The sequence below is a fragment of the Nymphaea colorata genome, chromosome 4, assembly GCF_008831285.2.
Source record: "Nymphaea colorata isolate Beijing-Zhang1983 chromosome 4, ASM883128v2, whole genome shotgun sequence".
Classification (NCBI taxonomy): domain Eukaryota; kingdom Viridiplantae; phylum Streptophyta; class Magnoliopsida; order Nymphaeales; family Nymphaeaceae; genus Nymphaea; species Nymphaea colorata.
The window spans coordinates 13,965,992-13,984,051 of record NC_045141.1 but is presented as its reverse complement, the minus strand read 5'-3'; the positions used below and the strand labels follow the sequence as shown (position 1 = coordinate 13,984,051).

The 18,060-nt window shown below is 36.3% G+C and overlaps 1 protein-coding gene and 1 pseudogene across 1 annotated transcript; both read right to left on the bottom strand.

Annotated features, from left to right (window-relative positions):
* Window positions 1-2,927: 2,927 nt before the first annotated feature.
* Window positions 2,928-3,021, bottom strand: LOC116253764 (U2 spliceosomal RNA; annotated as a pseudogene).
* A 7,309-nt stretch (window positions 3,022-10,330) lies between these two features.
* Window positions 10,331-11,314, bottom strand: LOC116253127 (probable CCR4-associated factor 1 homolog 9). The gene has a single exon (XM_031627897.2). The coding sequence runs from the start codon at window positions 11,312-11,314 to the stop codon at window positions 10,331-10,333; it is 984 nt and encodes a 327-aa protein (XP_031483757.1).
* Window positions 11,315-18,060: the final 6,746 nt, after the last annotated feature.

Sequence of the window (18,060 nt, the reverse complement as noted above, 5' to 3'; positions counted from 1 at the left end):
TAGCTGTAAAACATTCTATCATCGCAAGTGAAATATCATAAAAATTAACTTCTCAAATTGTGCTTCTTCTTCCTGGCTTGACTACTTGTCATCATAGGTCCCGTTTAGATTCAAACTCTTCTACTTTGCTGTTCATCAGGAATTTCAAGTCAAGTCAAATTTCAATTGGAATTTTCTCTTTTAAATTCAATATTTAATCAACAAAAAAAATTGTCAATAAATCCTTTTCCCAATGCATATATCCCATTAGCTCATATGATCGGTGAAAGCAATACCCTGCTTCTTCTAAGTGCAAAACTTTAAAACCTTTTATTATAAATTACTAAAAAAAATACCCTGGTAATAAAATGTGAAAACAAATATTTTCATGTGAAATGAACATTCTTTGCTGAGTTTGAACAAGCTTATTCTGTAGTTCTAAAAGTGGAGACTGTTTCTGGTAATGTTGTGAAATTTGGTTCACCACATTCTTGGAACACGGAAGAATGCAAAGGGAATAACTAAAAATGCTGTGCATTGACAAAGATTATTGCAAAAACTTTGTTTAGAAAAATAAATAAAGGAATGTACTGAACACTTTAATTAAGCTACATCGATTGAAGATTGACTATGGCAACACTAATTCTTTTTTTTTTTTTTTTGTCCCTTGCCAACATGATGGGACCATTAATAATAGAAAATAAAGTGATGGGTATTTTTGTTATTTAATATTATTATTTTTTATTTTATTGTCAATCATTCATTTGCTTTATATAAATGACCTTGATTAAATTGTTGAGTGACTTTAGATAACCAAAATCAAATATATATATATATATATATTAAAATAAAAAAAATTAAGTATTTTTGCATCGAGCACCACCGACTGGATTTGATTTTGATGACACTGCTTGGAACAAGTTCATTGATTTTACAACTCAATAATTGAAATTGTTATAGAAAAAGTGGAGCCCGACATCTTCCACTAATTTGTTGGAAAGGTACCTCATAACATACAAGTTGCCCTTTATTAAAATCATTGACTTAGCTCATGCCAATAAATGGCAAATGAAGGGCCTTTTCATTTTGTTCAAATTTTTCTAGTCCTCTTTCAGGGTTAATTCGGTCATTTTACCCCCTAACACCAGCTCAAAAACACGAATCTTTGATTTTTAAAGTAAGAGGAAAGAAATTATATGTGACAAGTGTGTTTAATGGGATGAACCTCAGTCATAAACCCATAATGGGACCTTATATTTTTCGAATATGTTATATAAGTAGATTATTTACTCAAAAAACGCCAAATGAAAGGCCCAAGATAATCTTCTTTCATTTTTTGGAGCATTTGGAGATTTATATTTCCCTCATTATTCTTTTCTATTGAGAAGTGCTAGCTCTTGTATAGAACATGACGATTCCCATTTATAATTAAATACACGGTTCTAGGAGATCTTGGATTTCAGAGCTATATAATTAAGTTTTTTTTTTAAATTTAATATGCCTTAAAACCTATAATTTCATCAAACTTTAGATTTCATAACCATGAATTTAAGATACTAAATATACCTTAAATTTATGTATCTCAAGTACTCATGATTTGAGATTTATGAATTTGAAGGTGCAAGGAATGCAAATTTAAGATGTAATTTTCTATGATCCTGGATAATCAAACACCCCCTCAGATTATAAGACTTCAAATTTGCAAGGTCTAAACAATAATATATATATATATATATATATATATATATATATATATATATATATATATATATATATATATATATATATATATATATATATATATATATATATATATATATATATATATATATATATATATATATATATATATTGTGTGTGTGAGATTTATGGCTAGACTAAGGCATTAGTACCCTAGAATTGAATATAAATCTAACTCTACCCAACTAATTTTAATGAGAGGCCTCTCTTGTTTCAGAACTTTGATCTGAAGCCCAATTATTTGAACTCGACTCCTTAAGAGGTGAACCCTCCGTCGGTCACATCATAAACCTACGAACATATCTCACATTACCAAAAAATCAAATGGCAAACTAAAGAAACACCTTAGTTATTATTTTGAAATTCTTGAATCAATCATAAGTATCAGGCTGAATTAAAGTTTTTAAATTTTGATTAGAGTTGAAATATCTTTTTTCAAAAATTTTTATATAGAAGAATTGATTTTTTAAAAAATTTACATGTAATTTTTTTTTTTTAAATTTTGAGGTGGGGCCAAGGCCCATGTGGGCCCTACCTTGGTTCCGCCCCTTCCTTCATTTACTTGATGTTTACAGTTCATAGATAAGTTTGACTTCTTCATTAATTCGTAATTTCTAGTAAAAATATACAGTAAAAATTTATAAACCCAACCCAACGAGTCACCAACTCGCTAAACCCTAGTCAACCGGTCTGACTCCGATTCATGGGGTTTTCAACAATGTTGAACATAGTTTTTCAAAATCAACGACAACTAGGAAGCAGCTAGTCCACGTTGGGCACTAAATTCATGATAGGAGGTTAGAATTGTACATAGTTATCGTGTTTTATAGAAATTTTGATCAAATGAAGTTAACTTAAACAAAACACCGGATCTCCCACCACCCGAGTGAGAGCCGAAGCCCCCCTTTCATCATTTTCTCGGGTCCAAAGCTGTGTCGGTGCTTAGATGTGTTCTTGCTGAGCGTCACCTTCACTCATTAAAATATCACACAATCCACATTTTCTTTTACTAGAGAATGAGTTTGAAGTAGTTGGCATGGTTGAGTTTGGTTTAACTTGACAAATTAATATCGGTCCCAATCGAAGCATGGTAGCCGCTACATAAATGTATTGGTCTCTTACCGATACAACACAAGGTTGATAACGCGTTTGAGAAATTTGGAAACAAAGAGGCGATACATAACGATACATACCGGCGGATACGCCGTGTTAGTTAGTAATTTATACGATACGGCTACCATTATTTAAACTGATGAGAATAGATACTACACTTGTTCTTAGCCAAAAGGCCAAGAAAGGTATGATACGGATACCAATATTTAGAATGCTAAAGCCCAAAATCTCCTGCTCTTAATATGTGGGGAAAGGATGATTGGAGTTATTCCAGGGATCTAAGATCCATGCAAGAAGCTTTGGTGGGATGTCTCCTACTAACTTCAGCCAATATATATATATATATATATATATATATATAAAGAAAGAGGAGAATGAGGGATTAGAATCGATCTATCGAGCCACCATAATGGCAGCACCTATAATACCAAATTTAACATTTTCTCAATACCATCAAGATAACACCCTCCAAGATTTGAACTAAGAACGTGACTATAACACACCACCCAACCCAATTGATTGCGCTACCTATCACTTGGTAGAGAGAGGGAGTGAGAGATCGTCATTTCGCCCAATAAGAGCCATGTTTTCATTCTTATTAAGTTCAATCCAATGGAGTGGCGTAGCCACATTGTGGCTGGTGTGGGCAGCCTCTTAAAAGTTTTTTATTTTTAAATAGAAATCTTAAATATATATATATATATATATATATATATATATATATATATATATATATATAAAAGTATCCCACGAGATTTGAGTTTGTTTAAACAAGTGTCCCTCCAATCAATTTTTCTAGCTCCGCCACTGGTTGAGCTTTTTAAGAAAGAGTTGAAAAGAGGGCTGAAGGAAGAAAGAGAGAGACATGGACAAAAAATGGCGGTGAATTTATTGGAAAAAGCGAGTAGAAAGAGTTAGCGGGCATTCATATAGAGAGGAAAAGAGTTAGGTGGAAGAGAAGGAGAAACATATTAAGCTTCAACTTGGCCAAAAAGCTGAGAAAGGTATTTGGATCCTTCCTAAAGGGGGAGAAAGAGAAAGAGCAATTTAGGTCCGGTCACTCTCAAACACGGATTTGAAAGCGATAAGAGGAGCCCTGCCGATCAAATTGGATTTTGAGTCAAGTAATTCAAGCTGCTTAGGTCGGCCCTTCAGCAACGAAGTTGAATAAGCTGTAAATTGAAAAAACAACGTTATTTTTTTTTGAAAAGAATAAAAAAAAATATGCAAATTAATTAAACTAAAACCAAAAAATTTAAAAAAAGCCAAATAGTAAAAAAGTGATAACATGTCTCTGTTTGCGTTTGTCACCACCGAAATTATTGGGAGGAAGATAAAAGAGGTTCCATCGGGCAAAAAGGTTCATGATACTCACCACGTTATATCATTGTCCTTTTCAGCAGTACCAAAAAATGCCATCATTCAACATGTCACGCTTCTTGTCCTTCAAAAGAAGCCGTCGGCCGAGGATAAGCTTGAGGTTGAACTAGTTCCGGGTCTTTTTAAACCGGACCTGATCCAGTTGGATCTTCCCGGCTCATCCTAGAACTCAGATCGGATTTTGCCGATTTTGAATCGAATTTTGCCAATTTCCAAATTTTAATGGCGGATATTTGTCTAAAAATGAATTTGATGTGAATCTGTATTTACATCCGGTTGGATATTTATATATATCAGAATCTGAATCCAAATCTGATCTGATTTCTTAATTGGATATTATTTTCTTCTTCATGTCTGATTTTTTTGGATTGAATCGGTCTGATATCCCATTCAAACCGGATTACATTGACATCCCTAAGTACAACCCAAAGCAAACATACATTAATGACATTATAAATGTTTGTAGAGGTAGAGGTAGAGAAATTTTTTTTTCATGAAAGAGGTCAAATTATGGTTTCAAAATTTTGACAGGAATCAAAATATCATTTTTCAAAATTTTTATTGTAGGATACATGAATTATTTTTGGCCCCTGTCTGGAGGTATTGGTATTCCTCCAATGGGGTGCTTGTATTCTAAGCATTGCCGTTCTAACACACCAAGATAACACTTAACTATCTCCAATTTATTACTTCTCTAGCTGACTAGTCAAGCTTGCAAGCAAACTATGGTTAGTTAGTCACCTTCATGAGTTTGTTTGTTCCTTTTGATCACTAAAAATTGTCCAATCTTCTTTGGGTTATATATATGAGTTGTTGATGTTGGTTTGCTTGTTTTCTCTGCGTCGGTGAATGTGCATTCATTTTATGTGAAAAGATGGAGGACATGGATGGGTTTTCATAATACATGGATCGTTGCGATCTGAGTCAATGGTGTTGTGGGTCAATACTTTGATAGCTCTTGTGGCCTCAGACAAGGTGACCTAATGTCACATCTCTTATTCATTGTTATCATGGAGTGTTTCCATAGATATATTCTGCATAGTGTGAACATGAATAAGCTTGGTGGGCCAACTCTCCCACTCAACATTGAGTTTCTTCAAGAAATCAAAAGTATTATGAGAGATTTCGATATCAAAGTTGGTATAAGAGTTAATGATACTAAATCGAGAATTATAATTTTCAATGCCCATGAAGACTTGAGCAACTTGGCTGTGGCCTCCATGGGCTGGCCCCTTGCCTCCCTTCCTCTTAACTGCCTGAGGCTCTCCCTCTTTGTGAGAAAACTTAGTCTTGACCTCTGCCAACCCCTTGTCCTTAAAGTTCAAAGGAAACTGGCAGCATGAAAGTTCTCGCTACTCTCTTATGTGGGCACATATGTTTTACTTCAATCTTCCTTTATACATCTCATATTTTTCTGGTGTTCCCCCTTCAAACTTTCATAAAAAGATTATTCAGGTACTCGAATCTCTTACTGCTAATTTTTTATGAGGCTCTAACATTGGATGCCACAAACAACACTTAGTTGCATGGAATAAACTTTTCAGACCGAAAGAGGAGGGGGGTGTAGGCCCTAAAAGTATTACAGACCTACACAAAACCTGCTTAGGAAATCTTGCTATGCAGGTTGGTCATAAAATATCTTCTTGGGCATCCCTTGTCTCGAAGAAATATCTCATGAGCCACTGTCTCTGGACACGCAAGGGCAAGACAAAAGACTCATGGAAAAGGAATAAAATGAGGTTGGGACGCCATTAAAAAAGAGGTCAGATGGTCTGTGGGGAATGACTCTATAGCTAGAGTGTAGTTAGATGGCTGAGGGAGGCATTTTGTTGTTCAAAGTCCATTCTTCTAAGTTCTATATTTTAAAGGCCATGCGTTCATTTTCTATTGCAATTTTAAAGCTTGCCATTCAATATGACTTTAATGCCAACCAATTGACTATGGATCCGCCTTTCTCAATTTCAAGACTTGTGGCAATGAGAGGGCTTAGATTGGGATAAGGTATCTTGGTAGCTTTTTTGAGAGGATGTCGGGAAGAAAGGGAGCTCTTTCTATTGAAAAAAGACTATCCTCGATGTTGTTGTTCCCCCAAGACCCAATGGTACACCTACATCATGAGCAAGGGAAAGTTGAGCACTATGGACAACCTCAAACGTAGAGGGTTTCATCTGTCCAATAGATAACCTTTTTGCCTATCTGATGAGGATTCTATTAATCATATGTTTTTTGGTTGTGGCCTTTGGCAGCTCATCATTACTAAATTCCAGAAACCTTGTGGGACATTGAGGTCGTTCCTGCAAGGTATCAAGTGGTGGATCGTCTCCTCTTTCAAGAGGGGATGGTTGAACCGGTGTTGGCGAATAACTTTTCTAGTAGCGACATGGAAAATTTGGGCATGGAGGAACTCATTAGTCTTTGAAGATCGCCCTTTATTCCCACAACAAAATGTTGACAAAATTTCCCACAATAAAATGTTGACAAAATTTGGAAGGAGTGCTATTTGATTTACCAATCTTTCAATTGGTCACCAGATCAGAGAAGAGAGATTTCTCTTTGGGTGAAAACAAACTTCCTTCCTGGTCTAAATCTCCTCAAAGCAAATTATGAGCTTCTAATCCAAATAGCTACATTAAAATTGGATGACTCTGTTAAAGTTGGGGTGCTCATCTCTACCAAAAGGGAAATTTGACACAAGGAAGTAGGCCTGGGCATCGGGCCGGGCCGGGCCGGGCCGGCCCGACCCGTTTAGTCAATGTCGTTAAGGGTCCGGATTTGAATCAGGTCGACCCGCTACCCGGCCCGACTATTATCGGGCCGGGCCGGGCTGGGTACCGGGCCTCGTCAACTACGTCCGAAGCCCGCCCGTTTTGTTAACCGGGCCGGGCCGACTGTCCCAAGAAGACACCGTCCACATTGACGGTGAAATCCCTCTGAAATCCGCCGAGGTCGACCTTCCGAATGTCGTGGCGATCCTCGGTGCCGCTCACGCCCTCGTTGTTGACCTTGATGTTGAGGCGGCCGAAGCGGGCGAGGTCGATGGCCGCGGTGACGTCGCAATGGGAATAGAGGAAGCCGTGGATGGTGTATGAGCTCCGTTCTGGTCTGCCCGATCCCTCTCACTCCTCCCGTCACGATCACGAGTTTCGCTTATGATCGCCAGTTTCCTTCCAACCTGCAACCCGCAAATGCATCATTCCCATGACCCAACATCATTAATCTTACAACAGAGAAAGATGGGGAGAGCGACGGTGAGTCAATCAACAAAAAATAAAAGATTTGTAATGAATCAGTTGAATCGATTTGAAGCAGTGGATGGGATTTGGGGTTGATCTTACCTTCTGCAACGGGAGGTGAAGACTGCCATGAGGTGCGCCGGTGGTGGACTGGAGGTGGATGGTGAAGGACGGTGGTGGCGCCAAGGCTTACTCAATGCACGCGCAATCTCCTGTCGAAAACCCTAAATCCCTAAATGCATTTCCTAAAAATTTTAAATTGAAACTCTTGAATCCATTCTCGAGTTAACGGGCCTAACGGGTCCCAACGGGCCCGTTAGCTTAACCCGGACCCGGCCCGTTATGATGTCGGGCCGGGCCGGGCACAATAGGCGAAAGACCGATAAGATAAAACAAGGGCCCGGACCCGGGACCGAACCGGGCCGGGTACCGGGTAGCCAGCGGAGGCTCGGCCTGGCGCCCAGGCCTACAAGGAAGCACTTTCAGGTTTCCTTGTCATGTTCATTTCCCATCATCAATTTCATGAAACTACTGGTTTGGAACAACTACTGTCCATGTTGCAGATTGAGGGGCAGAGTGTGTAGGTTCTCTCTAACAACATGCAGTGGATTAAAACTATGTGGCAGGTGATTTGTGGTCAAACCCAACTTCAACCGGGCTCCCACAACGTCTGCAAACTGAAGTCGCATTTCAATTTTCGTTGTTGTAATCCCTCTAAGGAGTTGAGTATCATTTTGTCTTACTCCTTGCAATCTAATGTTATCCTTCATTGGGACCCCTCCTCTTGTGAATGGAATTTGAACTCGTTGCTTAGTTCTTTACCATAAGTGACACTTTTGTGTTCTTTCCTGTGTACATTCCTTCCACTCTTTTGTATCTTTTGTTCATAAATTTTCAATAATATGGTTGGGGGCCTTCCTCTGCAGGATTGCATTGGAAAAAAATGGAGGACGTGATGCAAATTAGGCAAAAAGTTGCATTTAATTTCATGGAAACTGTTGTCATTGACTCTTGACGAAGGTGGAATAGGTATTTTGATAATTGCTGAGTTGACTAATGAAATGGAATAAATTTCCTTGATTTCTTTCCTTGATTTCATGTCTTTTCTTAAAATGTATTATCTTAGATTTGGAATGGGAGCAGTGGTAAAGGTAAATGCTGTTTGAAAGTCATTACTTTATAGTATATTTTCATGCGGTTTGGATTCCGATGAATATTTAAAAGTCGGATTCATGTATGGTATAGACTTTTCTTCATTTTCATTCACATTTGAATCTGAATTCGAGTTTGAGTTTGAATATGTGAACATATGATAAATCAGACAAGTGCCAAAATTATGAAAGCGTGCAGGGTAGGCTCCCCTACCAAAAATTTTATGTTTGGGATAAGGTTCCATAGTGGGTCGCATAAGTTTCAACCCGCCGTCTTCTGCTCAGGAGAAAGTTCTTAAACAAGTTTAAACTTTAAAGTACTGTGTAACATGATTTATCTTTCTATTACAAAGTTTAGTTAAAAAAATAAGTAGTCTTTAGTACTTTTGGAAGTTGTTGGCCTTCTTTTTCTTAAAAAAAAAAAACAAGAAATATCGTGTCATTGATATAAAGAAAATGAAAAGTTTTATTCATAAAACAACATTTTTACACGGTTTAACTCGGGGAATAGTTTCTTAATTTTGAAAAACTTAAGTAATCGCAGGTTTAGTGGCATTAAAAATTAATTGGACTTTGAACTTGGAGATTTTAGAAACATTTTCACTGATACAGAACATATATATATATATATATATATGCCTCATTTACAAGATTACCCATTTGTTCACAATCTGTATGTATAAGCTTGTTGCTTTTGAATGCGATATTGAATATACAAAGGGAGAATGTCTTCATATACAAGACCACCGATTTGTTCATAGTCTCAAATATATACGAGCTTTTTCCTGTTGAATTCTTTGATGCAGTCCTCAGTTTTTGGCAGCTGTCATTAAGAGCTTCCGCTTTAACATTTTCCTTTTAACTATATCTTAAAAAAAATTAGTTACCGCGTGAAAGAAATGACAATCAATATACGAAAAGGGACAATATATATATATATATATATATATATATATATATATATATATATATATATATATATATATATATATATATATTTCGATATCTCTTGGCATGTCGTTGTTTCACTGGAAGCACCTTTTTTTGGTTTTAAATTTCTTATAAAAGTAAAAAAAAACTTCAAATCAACAACGTCTAGAAACTCGATCAAAATTCACCTCTTTTAGAAAACGGAAGTAATATTGGCAATCAGGGTTGTCAGTTCCCCTTTCATATGGCTGCCAAGGTGGATTATTATGCAACAATATTATTAATCTATTTTCTATGTTGTTAATCTAGCTACTTAAGTGCAACCCCATTGACATAAAGCATGAGAATCGACGAATCATAATTCTTTAATATGTAAATGAGATTTTATGTGCTCGCAAGTTTTTAGATAATTGTCATTTAAACTTTCCAATTGCTATCGATCTTTATTAGTTTAATTTTCTTTGCAGGTTAGGTAAATAAAGAACTGCCAGTTTATTTAGGTAACTTTTTGGTGGCGCATGCTTCATATGTGGTAAGAAATTTAATTCATTTCTGCCATTTAATCCATTCACCTTTTAGTAATTTGTCTCTGAATTGTTACATTTCTCACAGTTTTTTATTAGTGTTCATCTTTTAATTGTTTGAAAATGAAAAAAAAAGTCACTTTCTCTGTGAAACTTCTGAAGGCAGTAAACAAATCGGATATATATATATATATTGAATGAAATGAAATTGGATGAACTTTTAGCATTAAAACCATTAATGGGTACAACATACAAAGATAATCAGATCGTATCAATTTAATTAATGGCAGCAACAAAGCTCTTTTACATCTATCCATATATACGCAGCCATCAAATGATCAGTAGCTGCATCTGCTGCATCGATCAGCTCCGTCCCCATGTCAAATATCACCCCGTTAGAACCATTCAGCACCGCGTTCAAACCAGATAAATCCACCACCACCGGCATGTCGCCGGAGCTCTGCTTCATGGCCTGAATCTCCTGTATCATGTCCATCTGAAAAAAGGACATGCCGGTGACTAAGCTGTCCCATCCTGCTTGATGGTACCTGTGCTTCCCCTCTCCCTCCTTCACCTCCTCCTCCTCCCGAGAATTCTCCAAATATTCCTCCACTCCAAGAATTTCAGCCATTCTCCGAAGCCCCAGCTTGCCGTGCCGGAGTTCATCGTAGAACTTCGCCATGTATTTCAGGTCGTATATGTTGCAGAAGAGGCGATTCACCTTCTCCATGAACTCTCGTCGGGTGGACGGCAGCGGCTCCCCCCCTTCTATCAACTTCAGCATGTAGGCGAAATCGTAGGTCCCGTGGAAGCAGAGCCAAGCAAGACGGGGATTGCCGAGCAACCCTGCTGCCCAGAACTCCTCGCAGAGCCTCATCGAAGCGATCCCCTGCCGCCGACTTGCCGTGAAATCGATGCCGTTCTCCTTGAGAAACTCGACCGCCGAAGGTGAGTGGCAGTCGCCGGAGGGGTCGAAGTCGGAGAGGTTGAACTGCCACACCACGCCGCAGAAGGGCTTGGAGCAGGGCAGCATGCCGAAGCCGTCGAAGAAGGCGAGACCCACTTGAATCAGCTTCAGACTGTCGACGTTCAGTTTGACGTCGCCGTATAACTCGTCGGGAGTCGCCCCCCGAGACGACGACGCGATGAAGCCGGGAAACTCCGTGTCGAAGGCCACGAAGGGAAAGGAATCCTTGATGGAAGCAATCATCTCCATCTCTTCCTTAAGATTCCAAGCCCACACTTCCCTCACTTCAATCTCCATTGCTCTCCTTTCTTCTTCAATCTCCTCTTGTGGGGATCGAACCAACGTAAAGGGAAGGCCCGAAGGAAGGAGAGGAAGAAAAGAGCTCCGACCATATTCTCCAAATGTGGAGGACACTCCAAATTTATATGTAAAACTCAGGGCGGTTTCCTGAGTCCTGATCAACATAATTATCTTTTTCATTTGATTGGTACCTTAGATAATTCTTCATCTTCATCTTCATCTTCATCTTCATCTTCATCTGAAACCGACAAGTATATCCTTAAGTTTTCATTGATCTGATCCCAAAGTCTCTGTCTCCCACCGAACCATATCTTGTGTTTCCTATGTGATCCCAAAACAAGAACTATGAATCACAGGAACTCGTTAAGTTGGATTCATGCATTTGCCAATCAGGATTCACATTGGAATCTGAATGCAGTTTTAAATAAATAGAGTTCATATATCCAATATCCATGCATTTCCAAAGTCGGTACTCTGCAATGTGGTTCGGATTCTAATGTATATTATTTAAAAGTCGGATTCATATATATAATACATAAACTTTTCCTCATTCACATATGAATGGGAATTGGAGTTTGAATATGTGAATATCTGATAAATTTGACACAAAAAAAAATCTTTTTTGGATAAGGTTCCAATGTGGCTAGCGTAAGTTTCAACCGGCCTTCTCAACAGAACTGTTTTACATGATTTATCTTTCTAGTGTAAAATATAAGTAGTTTCTTATTTAGTACTTTTGAAAATTGTGGGCTTCCTTTGAAAAAAAAAAATCGTGCTGATATGAAATTGATATAAAGAAAATGAAAAAAATTATTTATAAAATCACATCTTTACATTATTTATCTTATGAAATAATTTCTTAGTTCTGAAAGAATTAACTAAGCGCTGGTTTAGTAGGATTAAAAATTTACTGGCCTTCGATTTTGAGATTTAAGAAACATGTGCGCTGATATGTAACACATAATTGAATCTACAAAAGAAAATTTTTCATAGCTTGCATTTTGCCATTTTCCTTACATAGTTGAAAAAATCAGTTATTCGCTGTAACGCTTTTGGGCATCCCCCACCAATTTTAATGCCAAAAAATCAAGAAATAATAAAGAAAGAAAGAAAGAAACTGACGGAGGCCACTTTACAATTACAAAATGGTGTCCCAAACTGTCTTGGTTGTCAAAAAGCAGAGACTGAGTAAGATGATCTAAGATGTCTGCAGCTAACAAATATTTGGGCTCGACTAGAACTCGCTCGGTCAAGCTCGACTCCAACTCAACTTGTATGTTGAACGAGTCAAGTTCGAATTTAACTGATAACTCGAGTTTGTAGACGAGTTGATTTCGAGTTCGATGAACTCGACTCAATTAGGCTCGTTCGACGTTAACACTTTTGTAATTTCAAGAACTTAAAATGGCTTAAATAAAAATGTTAAAATTTTAAGCAAAACATATGTATTAAGGGCACAAGCTTAAACGAGTCGAGCTCAAGCTCGGACTCAGGGAGTTGAGCTCGAGCCCACCTCATAAAGCTCGAATTGAGCCTGAGCATAAGTGCTATGTGTGAGTCAAATCGAGTTCAAAAATGTCTCCTTCTTTTATTTGGTATATGTACGTTGCATGCACAGAGCGACGCACACAACTCTATCCGTCTCAAATTCACCCTACCCACCTTGAAAGGACAATAGAATGCATCCCCATTTAATAAGGAGAAATCTGTGAGACTCCACTTGTGAACCCCATAATAATTCAGCTAAAATTTTGCTTAATCTACCAATAAGCCCCCAATAGTCCCCTTGTGCAATTGAAAAATCAGTTATACGCGTGAAAGAAATGACAATGATGCTAATCAATATATAACAAGTAACTTAAAACCGCAGTATTGAAAAATATGTATAATTTCAATATCTTATAATATGTTGTTTGATTGAAAGCTGGAGCTACACAACCAGCTGAGCCAACTCGGGCTCGACTCAAACTTGCTTGAAAAAACATGGCTCGTGCTTGACTCATTTGTAAACGAGCTGAGTTCGAGTTTACAAAAATAATCGAAACGATAAACGAGTCGAGTTCAAGTTTCAAGAACTCGACGACTCGACTTGCAAACCAGTACACTATATAATATTGTTAGAATCAGTTAACCGAATCACCGGTTTTCACTTTTTGGGCAAAAACAAATTTTCACAAGTTACACGAGTTGAACAAATTAATGCTTACATGAGTTAATGCCTAAACAAGTTAAATGAGTCGAGCTCGAGCTTGCTGTAAGGAGCTTGACTCGAGTTTGAGCCGTAATCGACCTCGAGTTTTTTGAGCCGAGCTCAAGCTGGCCAAGTTCGAGCTCAACTTGGCTCGTGTGCAGCCGTATTGAGAGCACCTCTTCTACCGTTATAGTAAGCAAAAGTGAGCCATTCTCTTCATATAAAAAAAAAAGAAACATAGTGCCATATTGATAATTAATACAGAAAAAAATGTAAATCATTTCAATGAAAATTTCCCAAACAAGTGGAAAACTTTAAAAATGCAATATGTATCCAAAGTTCTTACAAAAGTAAAAATGTCTTCAAATTAACCAGATCTGGAAACTCGATCAAAATCTTTAGCAACAAGCCCTGCTTTGAGAAAATTAATGTATATGCTCATTTCCTCCTTATGTCTGCCAAGGTAGATTATTATCCAGTATTACTTTATCTTTTATGTTATTAATCTAGCTACTTAAGTGCACCCCAATTGACCAAAACCATGAGAATCGAAGAATCATAATTCTTTAATATATATAAATGAGATTTCATGTGCTTGCAAGTTCTTCGATAATTGTCTTTTAAATTCTTATAAAAATTTCACTTGAACATTGAAAATACGTGCTTTTTTTGTTTTATATTTCTACTCATGCAGAAAACATTCATGGATGAGATTGTGAAAAGTAATGCACAAAATACCCTTGTTACATATTGGCAAGACTAAAAAAAAAAAAACAAAAACTTAATTGCCAAATAAATTTCAGGGAAAAAGTAAATCATATATAAAAGTATATAGCAAGTCGAAACCTGAGGGCACTGGTCCTAAAAAATAAACAAGTGAACTTATGAACTTAACATCCAACACATGGCAGGATCGGACTTTGAAATATATGCATCTTGTCTTATTGAATCATTGGTTAAATGTCTAAAAATTATTTTGTGAGATCATAATTTCATTGATATCAAGAGGACTGTATATCGCAACACATAAAGGAGCAGCTTGGCAGCAGTAACACACAGTTATTATCCAATAAATATGCTTTAAAAAATGGAACAGATTCACGAAACAGGAGCCATGAATCAATAGCAAATATGTTACTGTTGTCAAATGGCCCTGAAGGTTCTGATGTGCCAATAAAAGATATTGTACTTCATATTAATAATTTATGAATGAAAATATATAGGAAATGCTCTAAAATTTTTGTATGTATCAATTCGGTTTCCATCAAGATTTCATAACGACAGAAAAGCCATGACCATGAATCGTCACCCTTTTCATGTCACAAAAAAAAAAAAAAAAAAAAAAAAAAATCAACTACACGTACAAGTATCGAGCTTGTATCTACAGTTTAAGTAGCTCGCAATGTGGGATGTATAGCAAACAATGGTATGAGCTTAAGGATCAAAGGTTGCAGTTGAAAGCATCAATGGTTTTTGTTATTTATTTGTTTAGAATGCATATCTTTTGTTTTGATGTCTCTATATTTCCTATTTCAACAGAAAGCGAAGAACTGTATGCAGGCGGTGATGCGAAACTGAAACATGTTTTCCAATTTTCAAAATAGCAAAAACTGCTTGTTTAATTAGAAAGCAAACTTTTTATTTGAAATTGAAGTTTCGAGAGCACAAGGGCTGTAGCATAACTGGTTGAGCTGATGGGCCGGTGAAAATGTAGCAGACTGTTTGATTTTCATGGGCATTACGGTGAAAATGTGGCCGACTGTTTGATTCTCATGGGCATTACTCTTATGTGCTCTAAAGGCTAGTAGGTGGTACTCTGGACGGTTCACTCAATTGCCTAGGGAAAGGGGGGATTAAGGAGGAGGAGGAACTTCAGTCTCTTACCCGGGTGGTGGAGTTTAGTCTAGGCATGGGGCTGGCCCAGCCCAATAAGGAGTCGAGCTCAAGCCAGGCTATAGCCAATGTCTAGGGCCTAACCTCGGCCCGACACCCGAACCCCGAGCTCGGGCCTGGTTTGGCCTGGCTTGGTCAAAATTTAAAAAAATAGTTTGAAATATGAAATCATATATAAATATAATTAACGTAATAATATATATATATATATATATATATATATATATATAAATCAACAAAAATAATATTAAAAATATCTTATCATGCCAAACTGTGTTTAGTCGGGCCAACCTAGTTGAACCGGCCCAGTACCTAATTATTGGGCTCGAGCCCAAACCGGGTACCTGACCCGATGTCTAGGCTTAGTGACTATAAGGGTCAAAGTTGTCTACGGAATACATGGATTATCTACTTTGGATCTTTATTATATATTCTAGGTGTTTTCTATTAAAGTCATGTGGATCAGAGTTGTTGTGGCTAATGGCATGATAGATCAAAAGAAAGCAACAAGGGAGTCAGTAGCCAGACTAATAAATGCAGATGTGCTGGACGTGTTCTTCAGGTATTGGATAAATTATACTGTTTTCTCTGAGTACATATCTTGTACTAATCATATACATCCCTAGATAACATCATAGCTTGTGTATAAAATTCATGTATTTATGTGAAAAGAAATAATGTTTTTAATTTATGAATAATAGACGTAGATTCATTAATCATAAATTGAACCTTCTTTCAAATGTTGTTTATGCACATCCCATGGTGTGAAGTCCACATTACTACTGATGGAATTATCAGTCATGCAAGTCTTATGTCACTACTGATTTCTAGCGATGCAAACACGTAAATGTTAATCAGTAATTTCATATTTGTATTAGAGCGGTCTTCAAGTATATGGAAGCATTGAACTATCGTATGTTTCGGAACTATCTTGCAAACGAAGCACGGGTCGATGAAGGCAGTTTGTGACACCAATTACAAGTTTTACTAATGAAGCATCAACAATCTGTCAAGAAAGATATGTTGATGAAAAATTAATGACGTAAACACACACACACACATATATATATATAAATTAATGAGCTATGAAAAAGTATATATTGCTGCGTTTTACTTTACATAGTATTGTCATCTTCTCATATGCATGGCATCACGCAGTTGACAAAATACTTCGAAAATTATAAGCTTTTCACTCAGTAGATAAAGTTTGATGTTGTGAAATAAAGTCAGAAACTAGTAATGTCATTTGTAAATATACACACGATACATCACACACACACATGCATACATATAAATAAATAAACATATATATATATATATATATATATATATATATATATATATATATATATATATATATATATATATATATATATATATATAAGCTATGAACATGTAAATATTGCTGCGTTTTACTTTACATGGTATCGTCATCTTCTCATATGCATGGCATCATGCAGTTGACAAAATACTTCGAAAATTATAAGCTTTTCATTCAGCAGATAAAGTTCGATATTGTGAAATAAAGTCAGAAACTAGTAATGTCATTGGTTCACTATCTACGTTTTCACCTTATAATTAACATATAATACATTCTGCGAAGTGGTCATTGGATGAGTGTTGCAAATATCAGTTTTCATCTCCCGAGGAAGACTTGCAAGATTGGGCCGATAAGTTCGCTCATAATGAACTAAATAATAATAAAAATAACTTCTTAATATATCAGCCACTAAGATGCCATGTCGGTTAATACATGCAAATATAACAGTTACTGTTGTTTAGAGATGAAGAATATGGATGTTTATTGAATTGGAAAGTTGACTAAATCTTAAATTGCACTGAAGAATATCTGCCAATTAGAAAAAAGATCGATGAGATTTAATTAATTAATTAAGGAATAAAACTTCTTTTGGTAACTATGAAAATGATCAATCTTTACTACCGAATCTCTTAGTTGATAAGTCTCGTATCCTCTCTCATTAGATAGAGACCAGAGAGAGCCGATAATGTTCGATTTTTATTATCTTTAGATGGCTCCAATAAGAAATCTAATCAATAAGAATAATCTCAAGTTTTTTCTTTTACAGTATTTAGGATTTACGTTCAATTTATCTTTATCTTGTAACATCTCTCACAGTTTTCAAGCAATTAAAAAAACTGTGGGAAACGTAACAGGATAAAGATAAATTTCTAGAAAAGAGTGGAGTAAATGGCAGAAATCAATTAAATTTCTTACTGTATATGAAGCATGCTTTTATGAAGATTGATCCGATTCCCATGATAAGCATGAATCATCAAGCCTATCTAAATAGTCTCAAGTTCTTTATTTTCCTGACCTGCATGGTAAATTAAACTAATAAATATCCATATCAATTGGCCTGTGATATATTATATGCTTGATAACAATTATGAATTACCAAAAATTTCTAACTAATTAAATAATCTCGAAGACTTTTCAAAAATGAAGCTACTAAAAGAATTTCCATATCAATTGGCGAGTGAAGAATATTGGATATTGTATCTGCATAGTTAAAGGCTGCAACAAGCGGAAAATATGTATGAAATTTTGATGCGCTAATATGGTTAGTGATGAAAATTCTCTGATTTAAATATAAAAACAAACTTTTTATAAAAACAAAATAGGAAATCGAAAAATATG